The sequence below is a fragment of the Lepisma saccharinum genome, chromosome 2 (genome assembly GCF_977018435.1).
Source record: "Lepisma saccharinum chromosome 2, izLepSacc3.1, whole genome shotgun sequence".
In the NCBI taxonomy this organism is placed as follows: domain Eukaryota; kingdom Metazoa; phylum Arthropoda; class Insecta; order Zygentoma; family Lepismatidae; genus Lepisma; species Lepisma saccharinum.
In genome coordinates, this window is record NC_139230.1 from 165,740,408 (window position 1) to 165,762,837 (window position 22,430).

Genomic DNA, 22,430 nt, shown 5'->3' on the forward strand with positions numbered 1-22,430 from the left:
TCAACAGCAAGTCTAAAATTGGCATGGACGTTTTTGTGGTAGGATTGAGTAATAAATTTAAAGGGGGAGATAGGAAGTTCTTGATAAAGTGTTAAATCTTAGATTGTCAAGGGATTTCTGTAGTGAAGAGAGAGTTTGAACATTAAATTTTGGAGACTATATTTAGCGATATGGTATCCACACGTTTTCGACCCCGAATGTGCCAAAACAGAATTTGGAAAAGACTAAATATCCCGGGATCCTAAGAAAGTATTGACACCCCGTTAAATTAATATTCTTGAAAGCCTGCAAAGAAATGAATGTAAAAATGTTTTTTGCTTGCTTCGCTCGCAATAATGTTTTTGTTACAACAATGTGTGTTTGGCGCTTTACTGAGGTGGATGTGAATTTTTATGCTATAGCTGCATTACAAGACATGAGCGATATTCTCCATATTCATGAGTAACATCAGTTCTTAAAATATAGTGCTTATTTTTTGGTATACTGCTTATTTTAAAGCAGGTGCATCATTTGGAACAAAAAGCTAAGAAAAAGGTTACTTTCGGTGTAGGGATTACGATATAGTTTCAGGGAGCAAATGATATGATTTGTGAGGGGGGGGGGGGGCATGGACATGATTTCTGTGGGGATGCGCCATTGGCCTTGGGGGAGATGGGCACCCCTGCGTATATTGTCCTTGCCCCTCAAATGTTGGCACCCAATCGCTGCTACTACAAACATTCAGATAGATTTGTCAGTTGTACAAACCTTGTAAGCTAAGAAAAGTAACCCCAAGGAGTAAGAAAACTCTTTCAGTCAAAAACTTATACGATTAAAATACTATGCTCAGGAACATGCATTTAAATTACGAGAAACTTCAAGATTGTCTACCATCGCACTTTCTATCATTGTCGCCGAATACATAAAATCAAGTATGTGCCTTGTATTTGCAACACAAGCTTAAACCTAATTCACATTTATTTCACTGTATTAACATGCATGAAAGAATGTGATTTAGAATGTATGACTGGGGTATGGCTGGGCATGGGTAAACACTTCCTTGAAATAATTGTGTCCATCAGAGACAAAGAGAAAGGAAATGGAACAAGATGCGAGAATAGATTAGAAAAGAATAAAGAGGAAAACAAGGAAAGGGAAAAGAAGTAAGAAGAAAATCGGGAGTGTAAGAGAGAGGGGGATACATACATCTTACGTACACATACATGGTCTTACATTTATACTGCCCACCCTAATCTATCACTATGGAGCTTCTGCCCACCCGGTCGAAAATTTCTGGCGCCGCCCCTGAGCTGGCGCCACTGTCTTGTCTAGAGTCTGGAAAGTTGTTGCGGCAATAACTCATCCAGCCCGACGGAAAAAGCCTCATTGTTTTGAATCTTGCAAAGCTCTTTTGATTTGATGATAACGAAATTCAATCTCCAGAAAGAAAAAGAAGGGTTAAAACAACTTCATGATGCACATAAAGTTTGTATAATCGCCGCTTTTCTTCAGAACCATGCTGCTGTAAAAAAAAAAACAAAAAAAAACCTCAATGCCTAATGTAGGAATACGAGAGGAAAAGTTTTGGCAGAGCGAGTGTTTGACCTCCAGAATACTCCTGAATCCAACAATAAATTGTCGATTAATCTGAAAATACGCAAGTTTCGTAAAGCTTGTTTTCAGTTCATTTTATGCTGATGAGCTAAGCGGCACTACTGTCAAGATTCTTCAGAGTTTCACTTCTTGCAATAAACGAGATTGTTTTCCTTTCTGTAGGTCTCCATGCAAACGGGTTTCTTATGAACTAAAATTGTAAAAATTTCATGAAAGAGCAACGACTTTGCACAATTGAAAGAAAATACAGTTTTTTAAAAGACTTTTTGCCACAACATGTGTCCTGTGCATAACCGGTTGTATAACTAGGCAGGATAAATGGTGTTACAGTCTCCTTGGAACCTGTGTGTCCATGTAAGCTCAGTGTTCTCATTTTGTGTCACATCTTTTACACTTTCTTTTAAACGTACAATATTATTATATAGTACATATAAAGGTTATTTTCTGAGCTACCACCAAGTATAAAACATCCGTTGTGGGGGTAATTTATACTCCACTTTATTTGCACCTGAGAAACAGGTGCCATTTTGAAAAGTTTGGGTAACTCAGTCATTTTATTCGAAGTTGACATTTTTTGGTCCCTTGAACTTCGTATAAATGAGGTTTTCAATAGCTGTTTAATAGAAAAGGGTGGCCGCGGTGGCTCAGTAGGTAACGCGTCTGACTACCATGCTAAAGGTCCCTGGTTCGATCCCTGGCCGGTTCAAATCCGGGAACTTTTCTAACGTTAGAAGCGGCCCCGGTGCCCACCCAGCGTCGAATAACATGGGTACCTGGGGGAAACCCTGGGGGTAAAGGCGGTCAGGGGCGTGATGCTGATCACATCACCCCCACTCACGAGCGGATCAAGAAAGTGTGGGGCATTACCCCCGCACCCCTATACACCTTCATGGCATGGTGCTATGCACAGGGGAGCACTTTACCTTTTTTTTTTTTTAATTGAAAAGGCCTTTCTGTAAAAAAACAATTTCCATTTGTATGGTGCCAATAACCATACCAGCAATTTTAAGCATGTTATTTTAAAAAATCAAGAAAATCGATTTAATTTTTTTAAAAAAATTAAATAAAAAATCATCAATCATGATTTTAATCCACCCTGTTGATAACTGATATTCTACAGATCAGATATAAAATTGCAAAAGTGCCTTCAACATGAACATGTTCCTTAACCTCCTTAATTAACATTTGTAACTAAGTGATTGCAATGTGTTTTGCCTTTCAAAAATATCTACAAATTTAGATGTTTACTTTACAAAGCCATTGCATATGAATTACACATTCATATACAGTGAAACCCCGATTTTACATTCTCCCACATTATACATTCAACCTACATGGTCCGAACATAGCAAAATGCTATAAAATTTTCCTCGATTTTACATTTTCAGTTTTTTCAGCTTGATTCCCTGAAAAACATACAATCAAAGTTCATAAAACTAACAAAATAGCAGAATTTTGCACTAAAATCATGCTATTTATAGATATATCAGTAACTTTACTGCAACTGTTACATTCTATGCTTGTATCAGAAAATACCAATTGAGTAACGATTAATTTATCCCATCCCTAATTTACAGTATATTATTAAAGCAGAAATGGAAAAGTTGGTTCCAATAAAGAGGAAACATATTTTACTCATTTCTCTAAATACATGAACCCTTTGCAGCCAATTACTGTTGTAAAGAAATCACTATTCATGGCATGTGTGCAACAATCACATTTAATATTTGCTGGCTTCTCCAGGCACTTGACTTTTTTAGAATTTTCGGTGAGGATAGACTGATAAAACATTTTTGCTGATTACCGATATAAAATTACAAGTGGTACATCATCCTTAATAGATTTAGCCTTACAAAAAGAAACTGCACATTTAGACATCTACTTTGCAAAACTAAGGTATGCAAATTATATTCATTAAACATAAGAATATGGCAGAATTTACAGGCCATTTACAGAAATATTGGATCAGAAAAATCTGAAATTTAACTGATAAACTGAAATGCTTATATCAGCTGATACTGACATGAGTATCAGTCTGTCTCATTCTTAATTTCTACATTGGTACATTCCAATTATGGATAAATAGGGGGCAAGTAATTAGACAATTTATACTTGATAATAAAGCTCGATGAAAGGAAACTCTGGAGATTTAAAAGAGCCAGACCATTTGTATGCAAAGCTACTGTGAGACAAGTAAAACCCTGGAGTAATTAATTCTAACCTTAGTTGAGATGGAAAACTCTTGCATTAATGGTAATGAAAAATTGTGAATTAGATATGTAGTCTACATGGTCCCAAAAAAGCAACATGTTATAAAATTTTCCTGCATTTTAAGATTTTTCACCTAAGTTCCCCCAAAACATAAAACATGTGTCAGGAAACCTTCATTTTCTTCTTTGCTCAATTAAATAGCATTATACGATGAAATATTATCCTGCCGTTTGTCAGTAACCTTAGCTTTGCCAATCTTTGTCTGGTTTCAAATTATTAGCTATAAGAAAGTACAAAACCGGTACATACCATATCTCGAATAGGAGGTGGACCATATGATAAGTTCAGCAGCAGAGCTGTGGCATCCTCAAGACCATCTTCAGAACAAGTCTTGGAGGTCAGAACGTCAATAGCTAGCTTCAAGTGCTGTTCATGAACTAATGCTCTAGGTTCTTCCTTTTCTTCAGTCTCCTTTCCTTTCTCGAGACTTTCATCTTTCTTCTTTGCACCAGACTCTGGTAAGCCAAGTGAAATTAAAGAGAGTAGCCGCAACAACTTATCTGTCAAAAGCGAGCTTCTCTTAATCACAGGACTCGATAGCATTGTAAGTAACTGCCCAAATGGTGAAGATTCGAACGTTACCCCACCATTTTCCACTTCAGAAAGTGATCCCATGTGAGATCTTGCAACATTCTTTCCTTTCTTCGATGCACAATTCAGAGAGTCCAGTTTAAGTAACATGTCCCAAAAGTCTGTTGCTTCTGACCTTGCTTTTGTTCCACTACATACTGCACTTGACTGCTTGCATTTTGATTCAGGTGTTTCTTTGGGGTCTTTACCAACAGGAGATCGATTCTTGTTTTTGTCTTTAACTTCATTTTCTTTAACCTTACCAGGTAAAAAGTGGGCTGGGAAGTTCTTCGCTAGTGACACTAGAACTTCAAGTGCATGCCTGAAAAAATAATGTTACATTCAGCATAAAGATGTTCAAAAGTTGTTGTTTTTTTTAAATAAATCAAAATCATTGGCAATTTTATGAATAAATCGATATCCTTTTTCTGGCCAATACTTATATGCTACCAATTAATCTATTCCATAACTAAAAAAGAGGTAATATATCAATAGAGCTTACATGTATAATGTAATTTTTTTTTATTGTTGATGTCATTTTACAGTATTACACAACCAAACAAACTACTGAATGGAAGTTCCCATTGTAATACATTTTGCATAATTGTTTGCAAGTAAACAGAACTTAAAATCCTAAAATACTTGTACATTGAAGCAAAGATAAGAAAACACTTAAAACTTAAGGTCTCTCTCTTAATCTGGGACAAAATAGAAGAAATCAGGTGGTGTCAGGTCTAGTGAACTTGGAGGTCACTTTATTTTGAAAATAAATCTTGGGACACATGGAATAAGGAATACCATTTCTTGGAAATTTCTTCATAAGGATTTTCTTTGGGATGCCAGTAATCCATCCCTTACATCCTGCACCATGTCTTCTGCACATCAATTCAAAACACTTCCTGTTGTTTCTTACTTTTATTTCACAAAGTTTAAATATAGGATTTTGATGGTACACTTCCTTCGCCATATATATTCTGAAAGGTTCTTTGACAGTGTTAAAATTAACTTGTTTGCCAGTACTCACAGCAAACAAGTGCTGTCCAATTGAATACACGTTTCTGGTACACAATCACTCTACACCGGAGTCAAATGACTGCTTGTCTGTCCCCTCAAGGTCACAAGTACAGTCCATTTCACTGAGTGGTGTGATGGTTCTGTTTTGATAAACATAGGCTTAGCCTATACAAAAGTTAGAAAATCTTGGGGTTTCCTAGCAAGAGAATCACCCTGTATATATGAGAATTTTTTTTAACATGGGAAGAACCAAAATAGTTATCAGTACCTGACATGACTATATAATAAGCTGTTGCATCAAGTGAACTTCATATGAACCAAATTACAGTTAACATAGTAAACAAATATCTTCCATCTAGTGAAATATCGCCCCACAGTCCAGTCTGCCACACAGAAGACCCAGGTTGAATTCTCGGGGCGGATGACCTCAGGTAGGATTTTTTCCATTAATATTTCTGCATAACCAGCTTTTGGGTTCAGCTACTCCTCTATCATTGGGTATATGGAGGGGAGCAGGGAAGGTAAAGGCACTGCCACACCCCTTATGAGCTTTTGTGGGATAGCTTTGCATTTTATCTTAATGTCTAATTAAATATATATTATCACGAGAACTTCTTGTTAAATGTGGATAAAAAATGTTGCATATTACCTGCAAACAATAGGTGCAGCTTGAGGATGAATGTTGACAACAGCTCTATCGCTACCACGTTTACCAGCATGCTGTTTCTGCACATGGAATACATTTGCTCGGCAACCTAAGGCAGCATCCATGCTAACATTTAGCCATGAAGCCAAGGGTGCACGCCCACTGAAAATAAATAATAATGTAATGATAAAAACATAAGTATTACTTATTTAATTATAATTGATTGATTTATTTGGTTTATTTTACTTGATCATATTAAGATATTTGATAAAAAATTCCTGATTTATCTTGTAATTATATGTAAATATTGACCCATCCTGTCCTGTGTTTTTTTCTTCTTGATGCAATTTTATTTTTCTGTAAAGATGTGTCCACAAGTAACCAGTGTTTAAAACCCTATTGAATATGATGTTCAGAAAACTTTCATAATTATCAACCAGTTTCAATTAGGACAGGTTGTCCAATAGACACTATGTGTAAAACCACCCACAATCTTAACAGCAAAGAATACTAAGTGTAAGAAAAATATGGAAATAATTGTTCATGATATTTAATAAACAAAATGAAAAGCTCACATGGTTCACAATAAATCAATGAATAAAATCATACATACCTATCTGTTGCAGGTGGTGGGATGTATCTAGAAAGGCGTTTTCCTTTCGACTGCATTTCAACCATATTTGGACTAGAGAATACTTCAAGAGGCTTACAGTCATTACTTCTTTCTAATATGGACAACAGAGACTGGAAAAAAGAAAATAAAAGAATGATTCAACACAATAAATTATCAGCTTTTAGAGGAAATTCTATTTTGCATGAATGGTCAAGAAAATTGCGACAAATAACAGAACTGTTTTTGTTTTGAGAGAAATGGTCCAGCAATGAAAATCAGAAATAACTTTGTATTATGGTATGTACTTTTGGTAGAGACAGGGCAGATTAATTACTAGAGGCACATATTTTTGGTAAATAAAAAAGCAAAATTTCGGTACAAAAACTGAGTCAATTTCGGGTTCAAAAGCGGTAAATAAAATGAAATATCGGTGTTATAGCGGTAAAAAATTGGATGAAAAGTGGTATATAAAAATACATTTTGGTTTTAAAATTGTGAATATAATCCTAAATTTGATTTAAAAACTACACTTATTCCACAGAATTAACATTTCACTTCTAATAACACATTTATGTAGGTATAAGAGTATTAAGTTTATTTCTGTGTAAAGGAGTCCATTTTTGCTTCTCCAATATTAACAGCAGAATTCATCAATTTTCCGGGAATTGCATAACTCACAGGATACTTCAGACTTCAGAAAGTGTCGCGTCGGTATATAAATGGTAAATTTCGTGTTTAAGAGTTAATTTCGCTTTTTGAAGTTCATTTCGCATTATTTCGTGACAAAACATGGTCACAAAATGCATCTCACACCTTTCAAAAACATGAAAAATTAACACTACAATGTGTTTTTTCAAATTTCGTTTTTTCGTCAAAAACGAAATATGCATGCCCCTATTAATTACTAATGAATTGGCATGGGAAATATTCAGCATATTGACTTGTCATTAAAATTGTAGATAATAATATTGATCTGATATTTCTATAAATAGTTCGTAACCAAGTGCATAAAACAAGCTGCATGTTCAGATATTTTATTTACAAAATCCCTGCACACAAATTACAGGTTTATATTCATAAAAATAACAATATAATAGGAAAATTTTGCACTAAATTACAGAATATTTATAGAAATATCAGAGCAATGAAAATTTAATTTATTATCGATTTTATCAATATTAGCAGATACCTATATGCTAATTACTTCATCACAGAGGGTGGCACTACAGGGTTTCCACATGAACTACCAGTGTATTTTCCTCAGATTTCCCCAAGTTTTCAGATTCATCATTTTTTTTTTTCTGAGTACTCATAACTCAGTACAACAGTAAAGGTAAAGTTTGCCATGCATATAGCACTGTGGCATGAATTCACATTTAGGGAATGTAGGGCTCCACATATTTTTGATCTCAGCCTTTTTGGAGGTAATGTGATCAGCACCATGCTCAGGCCACCTTTACCCAAAGGTACCCATTGATATTAGGCTGGGTGAGCTCCAGAGTTGCTTTATGCGAGGACAAGGCCAGAAAAATTCCAGCCATAGGTCAACTATGCCTGGAATCGAATGAACACAGGTCTTCAGGTGCCCTACTGATGCTATTTTAAATTTATTTTACAAAAGCCTCCTCTCCATTTCCCCTCATATATATACACCATCCTCACCTTTTTTTTATTATTAATTAGCGATGAGACAGTAATCGGAATTATCAGTATTGACAAATACAGGCATATTATGTAATGGTTTTATCAGCAATATTACCCATCTGATATAATTATAAATAGCCTATGATTTAGTGCAATTTTCTGCCATTTGGTTATTATTTATAAGAATAGAACCCACTGTAATCAATTGGTAACATACGTGAAACATTTGCATAATGGTTAACAGTATCAGTTCACTTTCTGATAGTGATAACAAAACTAATTTAAGAATATAATGAAATCTTTTTACACATAACTGAGGACTAAAGTTACAGGTTTTTACAGCACACAAAATAAAATTTCAAAACAAATAACATGTCAGTGTGTCTGCAATTTCATAAAATAAAAATACCCTGGCTTATGCAGGTTTTCCAGACAAGTCATTAAGACAATTAATATATTTACAAATGTGTGTAACAGGTTCACTACACTTTAGCTACACACCACACTTAGAATCCACTTAACCAAGTTGAAAGTAAAAATGAGAAGAGAAACTGAACAGAAATTGACTGCTAGATAGGAGCGAGCTTTTATGAAATACTTGCCACAAAAATAGCAAATTACAAACTTCGACATGAAAATAGTTCAAAATATGGCCCCTATTTCCAGAGTATTTAATATGAAATTTCTACTGGTAATACTCAGTACTTCAATTAAACTTAAGTATAGTTTGCCCACAACTAATATAAAAGTTTTTAATTGTTCTTATTTTCTTTGTTCAAAAACCTACTTTTAGCACATTACTACAAAAATGTTGATTTTTCCAGGAAAAGTAAATTCCCCGACTTTCGCAGGATTTCCAGATTAATAGACACCCTGCATATAGAACAAATATTTTCACACTTTTGAGAAACAGAAGTTTAAAATTGGACACACTATTATTTATAAAAATGAATGCAATATGAATTAATCTGTAATATAAAAATAAACATATATCTTCAAAGTTGCTTGTGTAAAGCAAGTTACTAAGTTGTAAATATTAGTGCATTATCAGCAGCTAGTCCTTCAGATGTGCTTCATTGGGACTCATTGATAAATTACATTATGTCACCACAGTTTTTTTTTTTTTCAAATTCCCTGAAATTTCCAGGTTCTCCAGGTGTGAGGGAGCCCATGCACAACACACAATCTAGCAATGTCACATTATGACTATGTGCTCTAAAATATTATTTGAATAATTATACAGTTATCACATTACAGAGCCCACCCTACATCAGTCTGAACCAATAACAATGCTGATACTCTTGCCATGTGTATGCATGCAATGGTATAAATTCTAAGACATGAATGACTTTTGCTTTAAATTATTCACAATTTCATATTTTTCATGAAAAATTGATACCGGTATTTATTTTCAGACCATTCTGTAGTGCTTTAACATGCTAACAGCCACATTTTAAGTGTTAAACTTCACTTTTTATTAAAGAAAAAGTTTATTCCACACTGTTCAAAATAAATGAACACAAACTATACGGTAATTATTATGTAGAATACCTTCCATCAAGAAGTTGGTAGAAGAAGTTGGTTCAAGAAAAGTGGAATTATTTTCATTCTCAAATCCTGGAAACTACAAAAAATATTTGCCAGGTTTTGAAATATGTTTTCAGTGGGAACCCTCTATTAGGAAGGTCATACAACTTAAAAGAATATCTAAATATGGTTCATCACATGACAAAACACTACATTATCCTCAGTTCATAAAATCAAGAATTTACCTTGATAACCCAATCTCTGGTTGGAGTGTGATAACATAGATTACGCAGAACTCTGTGAAGTCGACTAGTGTTCAATTTAGGCTCATCAACAAACAGCAGAACTAGAAGGCAAGACAGAGCCTCATGGTCAAGTAACTGACGTCCTCTCAATCTGAAATAAGTTACAAAAGTTAAATCTAATGACTCAGTATGCCTGTCAGACACTAAAGCAAAATGTAATGACATTAGTATAAATTAAAGCAACAATATGCAACCTGAAACTTAATTTCCATACAGGAATGAGATTGTTAGTTTTACCTAGCCTATATTATAATATGTTGTGCTGACCACATGTCACCCCACTGGCAAGTGGGAGTGAGGCCAGTGGTCAGTAGTTAGGCCCTAGCTCTATGGGCTACTGTGTCACACATTTGTTATATTATCACAATAATTTATGTAGAACAAGGATTTTGCCCTAAATGTCAATTTTGTTCCTGTGAACAGATTTGGGGGATAGGGCACTGTAATCATTATATGTAAATTCTATTGGACCTAACATATTTTAACCTTTAGAGGATGGGAAACTTGCCTGCTTTTCTGGATGGGACTTTTAAAACTTGCAGAGATGACAAAAAAATCATAGCTCTGGAACCAACTGTCATAGAGATGAATTTTTTTTTTTTTTTGGAAAGACAGGGCTTTTGCACCATACCTTCCAATAATAAAACTAAATGGAAGAGGAAGAAGAAAAAGAAAAAATACAACAAAAAAAATATATATGGTACTTGGCATGGCCCTGTGGTGATCAAAATGATTGATTTAGCTTATTTTACTTTGCATTTTGTGCTTCTTGGCTAATTTGCGAAGATGGGGATGAGTGATGAAATTGATGAATGGACATTCAAAAACAACCAAGCCCGAGCAGGATTCGAACTCTGGACCCTTGGCATCACAGGGCGATCAAAGTGAATGAAATATGTAGTGTTTAGAAGTAATATATTCCTACAACCATGCAAAGTTGCACTGAAAATAGGTTGATACTTCTTGGGGAGAATAACAATGTATAAGCGAAGCAGTGTTGCCAGCTTACAGAAAAAAAATCTGGAAAATCGCTTCTAGTGTCAACTCTGTGGACTCTGGACACTGGATGGACTAAATTTACAGGAAAGCATGACAAAAGACCACTCTTCGAGGACATGTAGCACCCATCCCCCCAATTTTGAAGAAATAAAAAAAACAAAAAAAAACTGAAAATATGCAAAATTTCACATTGCAAGATAAGGCTAGTCCATTAATTTCAGTAGTGTAATAGATAAATGCTCAACTTTAGATGTCAAAGGAGAGAGGATGATTGTGATTTACTCTTATGGTAATTGATGATCTGTTAGTATTAAAATGGGGATCCCACTGCAAAATATGAAGGCTTCCTTGTAGAGGACTTGCTGACTACTAACAAAAGTTATATGAAATACAATAGGAGGTGTGTTGTCTCTCACATGGTATTTTGGTGTGTTTGTGTCCAATTAGCCTGTGTGAATAAATGAAGTAAATATTATTTCAAATAAGACTACACATATAGTAAATTTGAGAATGACATATTTTAAGAAATTGCTACATTGAAATATGCCAGAAATAGATAATTTTTTCGCTTAGGTATATTTGCTTAATACAATCTTTCTTTTCCTTAATATATTAATATGCATGCATTCATGCATTTAGAAAATCATTTTAAAAGTGTAGAATGAAACTTTGATTACATATTTTTCAGGGAACTGTAATTGGAGAATTTACAATGCAGGAAAGTGTAAAATCTGAGAATGTAAAACCAGGTTCCACTGTACTTGTTTTCCAATTAACTGCTACTGCTATTTGCATTATTATAAGACAAAACTGACAAATTGTGTGTAAAATTTATAGTTAAGGAATCATGTAAATGACAACCAGTTCATAACAAAGTTTTGTAATGTCATTTACAACTTATAGGAGGCAAATTTGGCATAATTTATTCGATGCAGAAGGAAATTAATATTGTGAAAAAAAAATTGCAACCATTCAGTTATCTTTGACTTCCCTATTGCAAATTTTGGGAAAAACAGGCAATGTCCAGGCACTGAAACAAAATCACAAAACAGATGCAAAACATGTAAAGTGGTCAATGGTTTGCAAAGAAAACAGCCAGTGTAAGAAGTGCGAAGTGAATGTATTACAGCTGTTGCACGATAGAAATTTAGAATGGCTGTAAAGTCAATGTACGTGGCATGTAAAGGCAGTGGAATTTGTTATGTACATTACAGAAGGAAAGCTTGACACACACAGACGCCAGAAGCGAGGGCAACAGAAAGGAACAGTTTCACTTCCGGCATCTCAGTGGGGTCATAACCCTCAATATAATCTGCAGACTTCTAGCCATAAATTCCATGCTTCAGTTCTGCATGTTCCCCTGTAGTAAGCATTAAATTATTTGATTTCAATAGAAGCAGACAACAGAACTTCTGTTGCCAGATTTTTCAGTGCTTCCCCTCATCTCTGAGTACGAGGTCCTTGAAACACTGAAGATGATTATTTAACACTACGATGGTTATTTAATGCTTCGTATGGACACATACCTGATGGTTAAATAGTGCAAAACATCGGTTTAGAGACAGTCAATTTTGTAGCACAGCCAAAATGTGCACCATGTTCTTGCAGATGTTTTGCGGAGATTAATATGGTGTTACATACATGAAGGCATCTTTCACAGCTGCTCATAACTCTTGTGTTGTGCAATACCAGTTATTTCAGACTGTCATTGATGAATCCCCAGAGGTGAGGTGATATTCTTGGAGGCCAGTCTAAGGGAGCTTCAGAATCTCTTCCAATACTCACTTGAAACACTGTGTGTGCCAGAACATTGTTGTAGAGTTCGGCTGTGCAACGAAAATTACTGTCTCCATACCGATGTTCTGGACTTTTAGACCATCATGTATGGACTTTTATACCATTAGGTATGTGCCCATATCAAGCATTCAACCATAACCATCACAGTGTCGAAAATAAAAGGGGAGGGGTACACCCACTTTGTGACCACTCTGCACATTTTCCATGAATGAAGCAGTAACACATCCATGCAATGTCCCTTTATAATGGAGCATATAGAAAGCAGCTGCCTGTGAAGTACATGGACTGTGTGTGGGTAATACATGTTTTGGTAACAAACTTATCATGATGTTCACAATATTGTTCCATCTATGTACAGGTAGTGTGTAGATGCTATTTACAACATTTCTCATTAGTACACTTCAAGGATGATATGTAGTAGTAATAATAATAATATCCAGAAATTACATATCAATATTAATTATTATTATTATTATTATATGACATGGAAAATTGTGCAAATAGAGATTTAATAGCATATGCTCATTATTTAACTTACTTCAATTTAAATACGGAGAAACTAGTACTCAGTTTATCCACGAAACTGATAAAGTGATACTTGAGTACAGCAAGTTCCAATGAGGATGGTGGCAGTGGCCACTGAAATTAATAGAATGAAGAAGAAAAAACAGTTTTGCGGATAAAGTGAATACTAGATTATTATATACTACCATCTCTCTCTTTTCCCAATTATGAATTACTTTAATTTGCATGGAAAAAGGTGATAAATGAAGGAAACTAATGTCAAATAGAAAAATGCAAGATTTGTAATAAACAATGAAAAAATGGGACAAAGAAATGGAATCATTGGTCTTTATTAATGTGAAATCTATTAATATAATTTGGATAAACCTCATGTGTAGTTCTGGCCATTTTATTATTGCATGCTGTAATGCTGGGATTAACAGCACAGTTGCTAGGTGCTGATCCATTGTCAAGGTAGGGATGCTTTTAGTGGTAACAGTTTGCTTCCGTCATATATTAATTACTGTAGCCAACTTGATTTTGTAAATCCAGACCTGTTTCATTATCATCCCATTTGAAACATAAAATTGTGAAACACCCCACAAACCTTTCGAGTTCACAAGAGAAAAAAAGGTACAAATGTGGACCTCCTTTCTTGTGTAAGCAAACCTCCTTCATTAACAGTAAATACATGTCCCATTGATTTGACATGATTTACATGCCTTGGAATGCTCGCTTTTGAACCAGCCCCAGAGGAATGTTTTTTTAATCTTTTGTTCTTTCATCACTTCGGTAGCTGAGCATGTTGAGTGCTGGACTGACAAATAATGTGATTTGGCACCTATCTAGTGTGAGCTCATTCAGTGTATGTGTTTGTTGTATTCTTATGTGATTCTTAAGTATCCTGCATGAATCGGCTTATGTGAATGTCACACACTAAATATGTAGTTCTCTAATTGGCCAATGAGAAACTATCCATTTTATCATCAAAGAAGTGTGTAAGGCAAAGTGTGGCAGTTGGCAGCAGATCAAGTTTTAAATGGAAGCAGGGAATAAAAATATTTGCCTGAACATCACATGTAGCTATCCAACTTCATGTGTTTAACATATGTCTGCATGACAAATGTTAGCTGCCTGAAAAACACATGTTTCTTCAAATGCACAGTGCTATACAATGTGTTTTACAGTTGCACAACAGCAATTCATCAAAATGTGCTTGTACTGTATGGCACCTGTAATACGTCTGTATGACAAGTGTTTTTTTACATGTCAAAATGTGTTTTTACATATATTCATCCACATGTACAGACCATGTACAGAGCCTATTTGTGATTTCTAAGAGTATTTTACAGTGCAAAACAGTGGGACAATTTCAATTATTTGCAGGTGCCTGTCTGACATTTGCCTGTTTTTTTCACTAGTGTTATTACATTCTCATACAAGTGAAAACACGAAAACACTGTTACTGAGTTCTCTGAAATGTATCTAGTACATGATAAAAATGTTTTGAAACATACAGTCAACTCTCGATTCTACGACCTTTCACAGTTCCCGGGAAAAGGGTCGTTATTTCGAAGGGGCGTTATTGGAATTTGCACCAATTTTCAGCTTAAAAAGAGCTCAAACGGACACAAAGATGCCTAGGAGATGGTAACATCATTTATCCTGGTAGTTATACAACCTGTTATGCACAGGATGCGTTTTGTGAGAAGGAAAATAGAACATGAAAAAGTTTTCACAAAAGATAATTTAAAATAATGTTACTTTGTTTTAATTGTGCACAGTCGTTGCTTTTCCAGGAATTTCTTACAATTCTAGTTCATGAGAAACCCGTTTGCACTGAGACCAATGGAAAGGAAAACAATCTCTCTCTTATTGCAAGCGAAACTCGAAGAATCTTGACACCAGTCAGACTGGTGCCAGCAAAAGTCGGGAAATAATCGGGCAGATTGAATGTTGGATTTTATACCAGTCTACTGGAGCATTGTCTGTTACAAGATTAACTGGTAAGATTAGATCTCTCGGGAGAAACAACACAACCTCTCTAGGTACCAGACAAAAAGAAATAAAGGCAGGGCTGTAATTTTCGTTCTGGTTCCGCTGTGTAAAATAAATCATAAAAAAAAGTCACTTTTCTTTGCTTCAACCAACTTCATTCACCCTCCTTCCCCATTCAAGGCAGCAGTCCAAACTCCTTCCTTGACTTGCATTGTAATCCAGCGTGAAAAAGGAAACTCGCAACTTGCGATCTGTTTTCACCCAATGCATATTCTAGGACACCTCATTAAACAGCGTGGCAGTCGATAATCATTCGGGTTTGGAATTGAATTTCACTTTAAACTGTATATTTAGTCCCGATTAGCCCATCAGCATATAATGAACTGAAAACAAGCTTTATGTAACCGCATTTTCACATATCAAACATATCAAAATGGTAGATCATTATTTACTCTCACGTTAATGGACGATTTAATGTTGGATTTAGGAGTATTCTCGATGTCAAACACCCACCCCTCCAAACGTTTTCCCCTTGAATAATGTCTTTTTAATCAGTCTCGGCAACCATTCCTAAATTGAACACTTTTTTTCCTCCACATGAATGGTTTTGAAGAAAAGCGGATGCAAATTAAATTTACAGATTTGCTTATCAGAAGGCGCAGAACATGAAGTTATTTTAACTCTTGTTTTCCTTTCTGGAGATCGAATTTCTTTATTGTCAAATCAAAACAGCTTCGCCAGATTCAGAACAATAACTTTTTCCTTCGCCCTGGATGAGTCATCGCTGTTATCTGCAAGCAAGAGCTTTGCTGACGCTAGACAAAACACTGGCGCCAGCTGCATCGTAAAAACAATGAGACTGGCTGGAAGTTCCAGCAACAGGTGGCCGAAGAGAAAAGTCCCAGCATTTTAAAGATAACGCAACTGTCGAAGACGGAACTTTTAACAACAGTGTAAAGAAGAAAGAAATGACCCTTGCTTTACGTTTTACCATGCAACAGACAATAATACAGGCAATATTTCCTATGCAGACAACAGCATTAAAAAAATAATAAATAAAAAAACAACAACTGAAATCTGCAATTATCAACATTGCCGTGCAGACCAGTGGCGGAGAATGAGCTGTGGAAAGGGTAGAGGGTCACTTTTTTTTTATTGTTCTATGGTTTTTGTTTGTTTTCAAGAATATATCCAGAACTGGTTGCCCCATTTTAGACGTCAAAGGAAAGGAAGAGGGGTGGTTCCTTTTCCACCCTTGCCTGTAATCAGCCTGCATCAGCAAGAAAATCGTGGCTGAAACAATCTGCATCGCCCCCCCCCCCCCCTAAGTTTGCTAACAGAAAAAGAGGGAGAAGTCAGTCAGCCAATGGAACACTTTTTTGGCAGATATTACGACATCGACACAATTAGGAAAACGTATGAAGTGGGAAACTGGAGTTATGATGCACGTAAGATCGAAGTAAACTTTTGTGGAAACCTGGATGACAACACATTAAGCGGGTTGACGATCTTTACTTCACCTATGTGGTTTTGATTATATCTAACAATTTCGCTTTTTATGAAGAGTTGCAGGGAACAAAGAACACGTTTTGAATGAAAGCGGTTACCGGAAGTTGTTGGCTACAAGGCCGAAAGTTGCTCACTCACGGGAACCTGGTGAACTCTAGGTCAGAGCTGGACAGATGGGCCAGACTTCCAGGCGCCACGCATCTGTATTTTCGAACATTCCTGCGCTCTGATCTCTCAAGGTGATGTATTTATCGATGAAAGAGCTTGACCTGCCATACACATTGGCAAAGACTGCAAGTCCAGCAGTCATTTCCCCCCCTCCCCCGCGAGTTTTCAGCAGCTCAGGACAAGGAAACAAGTCAAGTCGATTTAAAATAACATCCAAGCACATTCGATCTTCTCTTCTCGCGTATCCAAGAGAAAGCATGGCAAAACAAGCCTGGCACGTTGGGTAGCGCCCATCGGGTGCAAGGTAACATTGGTGCACTTGAGGGAGGGGAGGGGAGGGGAGGGCAGAGGTCAAGTGCTATTGGATATGACTCAAGCATGGTGGTGGTGTCTATTTTTAGTTCAGGCCTAATTGTGAGCGGTAGAGCACTCGTAAAGGGAATGAGTGGAGGAAAAAACAACGCAGTTTTCGGCCGATTTCCTTCAATTTTTCAACTTTTTTTTTCCAAATTTTTCTATTTTTTTCTAAATTTTTCACGGTTCCCGGGAAAAGGGTCGTTACTTCGAGAGGGTCGTAGAATCGAGAGTTGACTGTATTTAGAGGAAGGCATACAGTAGAGTTGATAAATATATGATGGACATTTTAAGATATGCTAGATGAGAAACTATATCAGTATGGGAGATAAAAGGTGAATCAAAATAATATTGCCATTGAAAAAATAATTAACATGTTTTTCTTTTTTTGCCAATAAGAATAATCCATGAGCATGAAATCAGGGTATAACTTATGTCTTCCTTTAGTGGGAAAACTATGCTGAAGAAATGCTCTATTCTAGCAACATTATCAGGAAATATATTGTTTTGAACTAAAAACCTATCCTGGACTTCTTACCTTACGTTGCCAAGTAAACTCCCAAGACCACTAGGCTCCCCACGAGAAGTCCATGGTCCCCATTGACGTTGAGGAACAGCATGAATTGAGTACCTTGTTCCAATGCGACCTAAACAATAAAGTCCAAATTAAAACTTGCAAGTACTGAGAATATCTGATAATTAACACAATATCTAGCAAGAACATTTTGTTTGTTATAGCATAATAAATAAAAATAAATATAAAATTGTGTTAGTTTTCTAAGACAAGCTGATACTCCACATGCATACCATACAAATATTACATAAGAATAACTAGATTTTTACTTCATAGGAAAAAGTACAGTGGAATCTCGATTTTATGTTTTTGCAGGTGACTAAGCTGAAAAAAAAATTAAAATGTACAAAATGTAAAATTAGGGAAAATTTGATATTTTGCTATGTTGGGACTATCAAGATTGAATCTATAATGCAGGAAAATGTAATATCGGAGAACATAAAATCAAAGTTCCACAGTAATACTAACTTTACATGGAACTGTACCTATACAAGCACCGTCTCCCACCTCCTCCGATTCTTCATATAGACAATTTTCAAAAGCATTATTTCTATAAAAATCTAAACTAATGGGCACCGCAAACGGTACCCCATTCATGTTCACGGGACTCTGAAAGGGGAGAAAAAACAATGACAACATTAAAATTCATATTGTTCTACTTATTATTATTTGCCAGGAGTTAAATTTTATATACTGTGGAGGAAACATTTAGAACAAATGCACATAAAATAGAATATGACAGTACCAAAAATGCAATGAAAGATTTTGTGGACCAGAGAGAGAGAGAGAGAGAGAGAGGGAGAGAGAGAGAGAGGGAGGGAGAGAGAGAGGGAGGGAGGGAGAGAGAGAGGGAGGGAGAGAGAGAGGGAGGGAGAGAGGGAGGGAGGGAGAGAGAGAGAGGGAGAGAGAGAGAGGGGGAGAGGGAGAGGGAGAGAGAGAGAGAGAGAGAGAGAGAGAGAGAGAGAGAGAGAGAAGAAAAAAAACTGATGAAAAATAATTCATTACCATTTTAAAGCTGAGAGATTCTCTCTTACACTTTTCTTCAAATTATAGATAAAAGCTAGTAACCACTCTGCTGAAGAAGTCAATTACGTAACACTGCCAAATTGTGCTTATGTAGACAAAATGAACCTCACCACGTATTCCTTTCCAACTCTTAGGTTTTTGAAAAACTTCCCAATAGCCTAATGGAAAACAGGAATTAAAACTTATATCATGATAACCTTGGATGTTTCAAGAACTGGCATAGCTCTCATCTTCAGTGAATGGAAGGGTTCCTCGAAACCATTGACTTTGGGTTTGATTCCCAGTCAAGGCACGTTCTGGTTAATGGTTCAGATCAGGTAAAGCCTGCATGTAAACACTGTTACTGCAGGTAACAGCATAATATGAAGAATTTAATAAGTTTTTAAAATAAAACAACAATGTCGTTAAATATGGTAACAAACAGCATTGTCATTAAGTAGATATTGCAGACTGACACTTTTTCTGTAGCCTATAGCAGCAAACAGGGCCTTTTTCAGTTACCCAGAAAAAGAAAGAAGAGGAGAGGGCATTGAGAGACCAATGCAATGGAAGAGCAGGGAAGGCTCTGGGGGTAAAGAGCACTACGGGGTTATTAGCATGGCTCTTAAGGGGACATGTTACCATTCAGGTCTGGTAGAACAAGCTAGTGTTGTCACATTGGATTGGGAGAAGAGAGATAAATCACACCTAGAATGGGGATGCTATTTCTCTGAATCAACTAGATCTATGAAGGCATTAAAACTTGTTGTGCTGTGATCATAGTATGGTCGTAAACAAGGATCCTGGGTTCTCTTATCATGTAAAGTCCACTCACATGGGAAAACAATAAACAACAATGCAATATTTTCTATGTAAAAAACTTCATTTTTCTTGAAAATTTCCATCCCAGAGTGCTAATTATAGCTTTGCACAATGAATAATCATTTTATAATTTTCCCACTGATCCCTCATATGATATCTTCAAAGATTCTATTACTAGAGAGATGCATATGAGTTTGTTCTTGATGGAAACAATGAAATATGAGATTATGCAGTGTAATGTTAATTTTTTATGTCTTTGTAGGGTTTGAACAATGGCAAGCACTAAGGAGTAGAGAGTCTAGCAGTGATAGATCAATCGATCTCACATCTTTAATTATTTCTTGTGAAGCCACCCCTGCCCCTCTCATCCCTAGCTGCAACCAGGCAGTCTGGAAAATTAGCTCCTCCCACTGCCTACTCCGAGTGCTTGTCATTTTAGCCCCACGTCTTCATTTATATGTTAGTGCAGCATAACACAGGGGACACTTTTAAAAATAGGCCTGCTATTAGTATTCTACAGGGAATTTAGAGTGCATAAATGAGGAAGGTATAAAGTCATATTTAGAAAAAAAATTGCCTTTAGCATAACTCCATGAAACACATGGATTGAAGAAACATCTAAGAAGTAAACCTCACTTCTTCTTCAAAACTGTCACATCATCCCCATGAATAATGGAAATTAGTAGTATATCGTCATAATATATGTTGCAATTATATATAACATAGTACAATATTGTAATTTTGTTGGCAACTAACATGCCAACGGACCTGGGGGAAAATATAAAATCAAATTGCATGCACTATTATTATTATTATTAGACAAAAACAATCCTGTGAAAAGAATTTTCTACCAATATGGCCAACTTGGACACCTAGGGCTGAGTTCTGTGAACTTTTCTTTATTTTGTGTTGCTTCTATGCATCTTTTAGCTAATTTCAATATTAAGGATGGATTATTAGATTAAATTAGGGATGGGTCGATATGAAATTTTGGCCGATACCGATACAGTACCGATATAAAATTTACCGATACCGATAACCGATATAAAATTAGAAATGGTCATTGAAGACCCTGAAATTTTCATTGATTTCCATAATAAACGTGTGTTTCGAGCTGATTGGAATGCAAAAGAACTTGAATATTTAGACATTTACTTTTTCAGAAAGTAGGGCATGGAGATTATCCATAAAAATTACAACAAAATGGCAGAATTTTGCACTAAATTACAAGATATTTATCGATATATCGGATTGGTAAAATAATCGGTAATTTTACCGATAAACCGATATGCGTATATCGGCCGATACTGATAGAGTACCGATTAATCGGTCCCATCCCTAGATTAAATTGAAGAGGTGTGTCTGTTTCTCTCTCTCCCCCTCTCACACACGACACACAAAAATTCCAGGCGAAAAAACACAAACCAGGAAACTTCAGTGGAGAGACCATAAGTCTCCATTTAACATAATATATATATATCAATCTTTCACCTGGGATGATATCCTGGTCAAAGAGATACTTTTTCAGAAAATTTTTGTTAGACTGGTTGATAGCACAAACTTAATATGTCCAAAAGGAATACTTTTTCCAAAAAAAAAAAAAAAATATCTCATGACACATGACAAATATCATTACTAGAGCCAAATTTTTATGGGTGTGATTTTGATAATTATATGAATGCGTCTAGTCTCAAGAAATTTAGATTTTCAATGTTGTTATATCTAAAAAGTATGTGACAAACTAGTTAAGAGCATCTGGTAAAACATATGTCACAAAATACGAGGGTGATTCAAATGAAAACCTTAATTATTCATTATGAGGCAAATGAGGAAATACAGAAAAATTATACATACATCATTTTCGACATAGTCCCCATGACATGCAATGCACATATTCCAGCACTTCGGAAATGCATGGATACCTGGTGAGAAGAATTATTTTGGTTGAGACTAGCTACTCGTGCACCATGGTTTCCACCTCTTCTTCACTTAGGAAATGCTTTCCTCCCATCGCTTCCTTGAGCTGGCCAAACACATGAAAGTCACTGGGCATGAGGTCTGGTGAATAAGGTGGGTGTGCGAGACATTCAAATCTCATATCCTGGATTGTCGGAACCGTTAAATGGGCAGTATGCAGTCAGGTATTGTCATTCAGTAACATTACACCTGAAGTCTGAAGTCCTCATCGTTTACTCCCGATTGCAGGGCGAAGGTGATTTTGGAGCAGATTTGCATAAGAAGTACTGGTCACTGTTACTCGCATATCCATGTAATGTTCAAAAATTACACCATTTGCATCCCAGAAGAGAGAGAGCATGACTTTTCCGAGCTATGGCACCATTCCTTGCTCAATCTTCTTGTTTCAGGTTGGTGATAGTGCACCCAGGTTTCATCTCCTGTAACCTCTAACAATTCTTCCTAGAAATCAATCACCTTCGACCTGGAAACAATGCAAAAGTTCCTCACAGGCATTGACGTGATGTCTCTCAATTCAGCAGCCAACTGATGTGGCACCCA

The 22,430-nt window shown here is 36.0% G+C and overlaps 1 protein-coding gene across 4 annotated transcripts in view; it reads right to left on the minus strand.

The window, feature by feature from the left end:
* The window catches only part of HUWE1 (HECT, UBA and WWE domain containing E3 ubiquitin protein ligase 1), a 286,413-nt gene that overhangs the window by 31,871 nt on the left and 232,112 nt on the right, over positions 1-22,430 (minus strand). For all 4 annotated transcript variants that reach the window (XM_083117661.1, XM_083117662.1, XM_083117659.1 and 1 more), the window contains exons 48-52: positions 18,051-18,159; positions 10,124-10,274; positions 6,708-6,838; positions 6,098-6,256; positions 4,114-4,756 (exon numbers count right to left, since the gene is read on the minus strand). In XM_083117661.1, the coding sequence (XP_082973787.1) occupies positions 4,114-4,756; positions 6,098-6,256; positions 6,708-6,838; positions 10,124-10,274; positions 18,051-18,159 (1,193 nt within the window). The remainder of the gene's footprint in view (positions 1-4,113; positions 4,757-6,097; positions 6,257-6,707; positions 6,839-10,123; positions 10,275-18,050; positions 18,160-22,430) is intronic.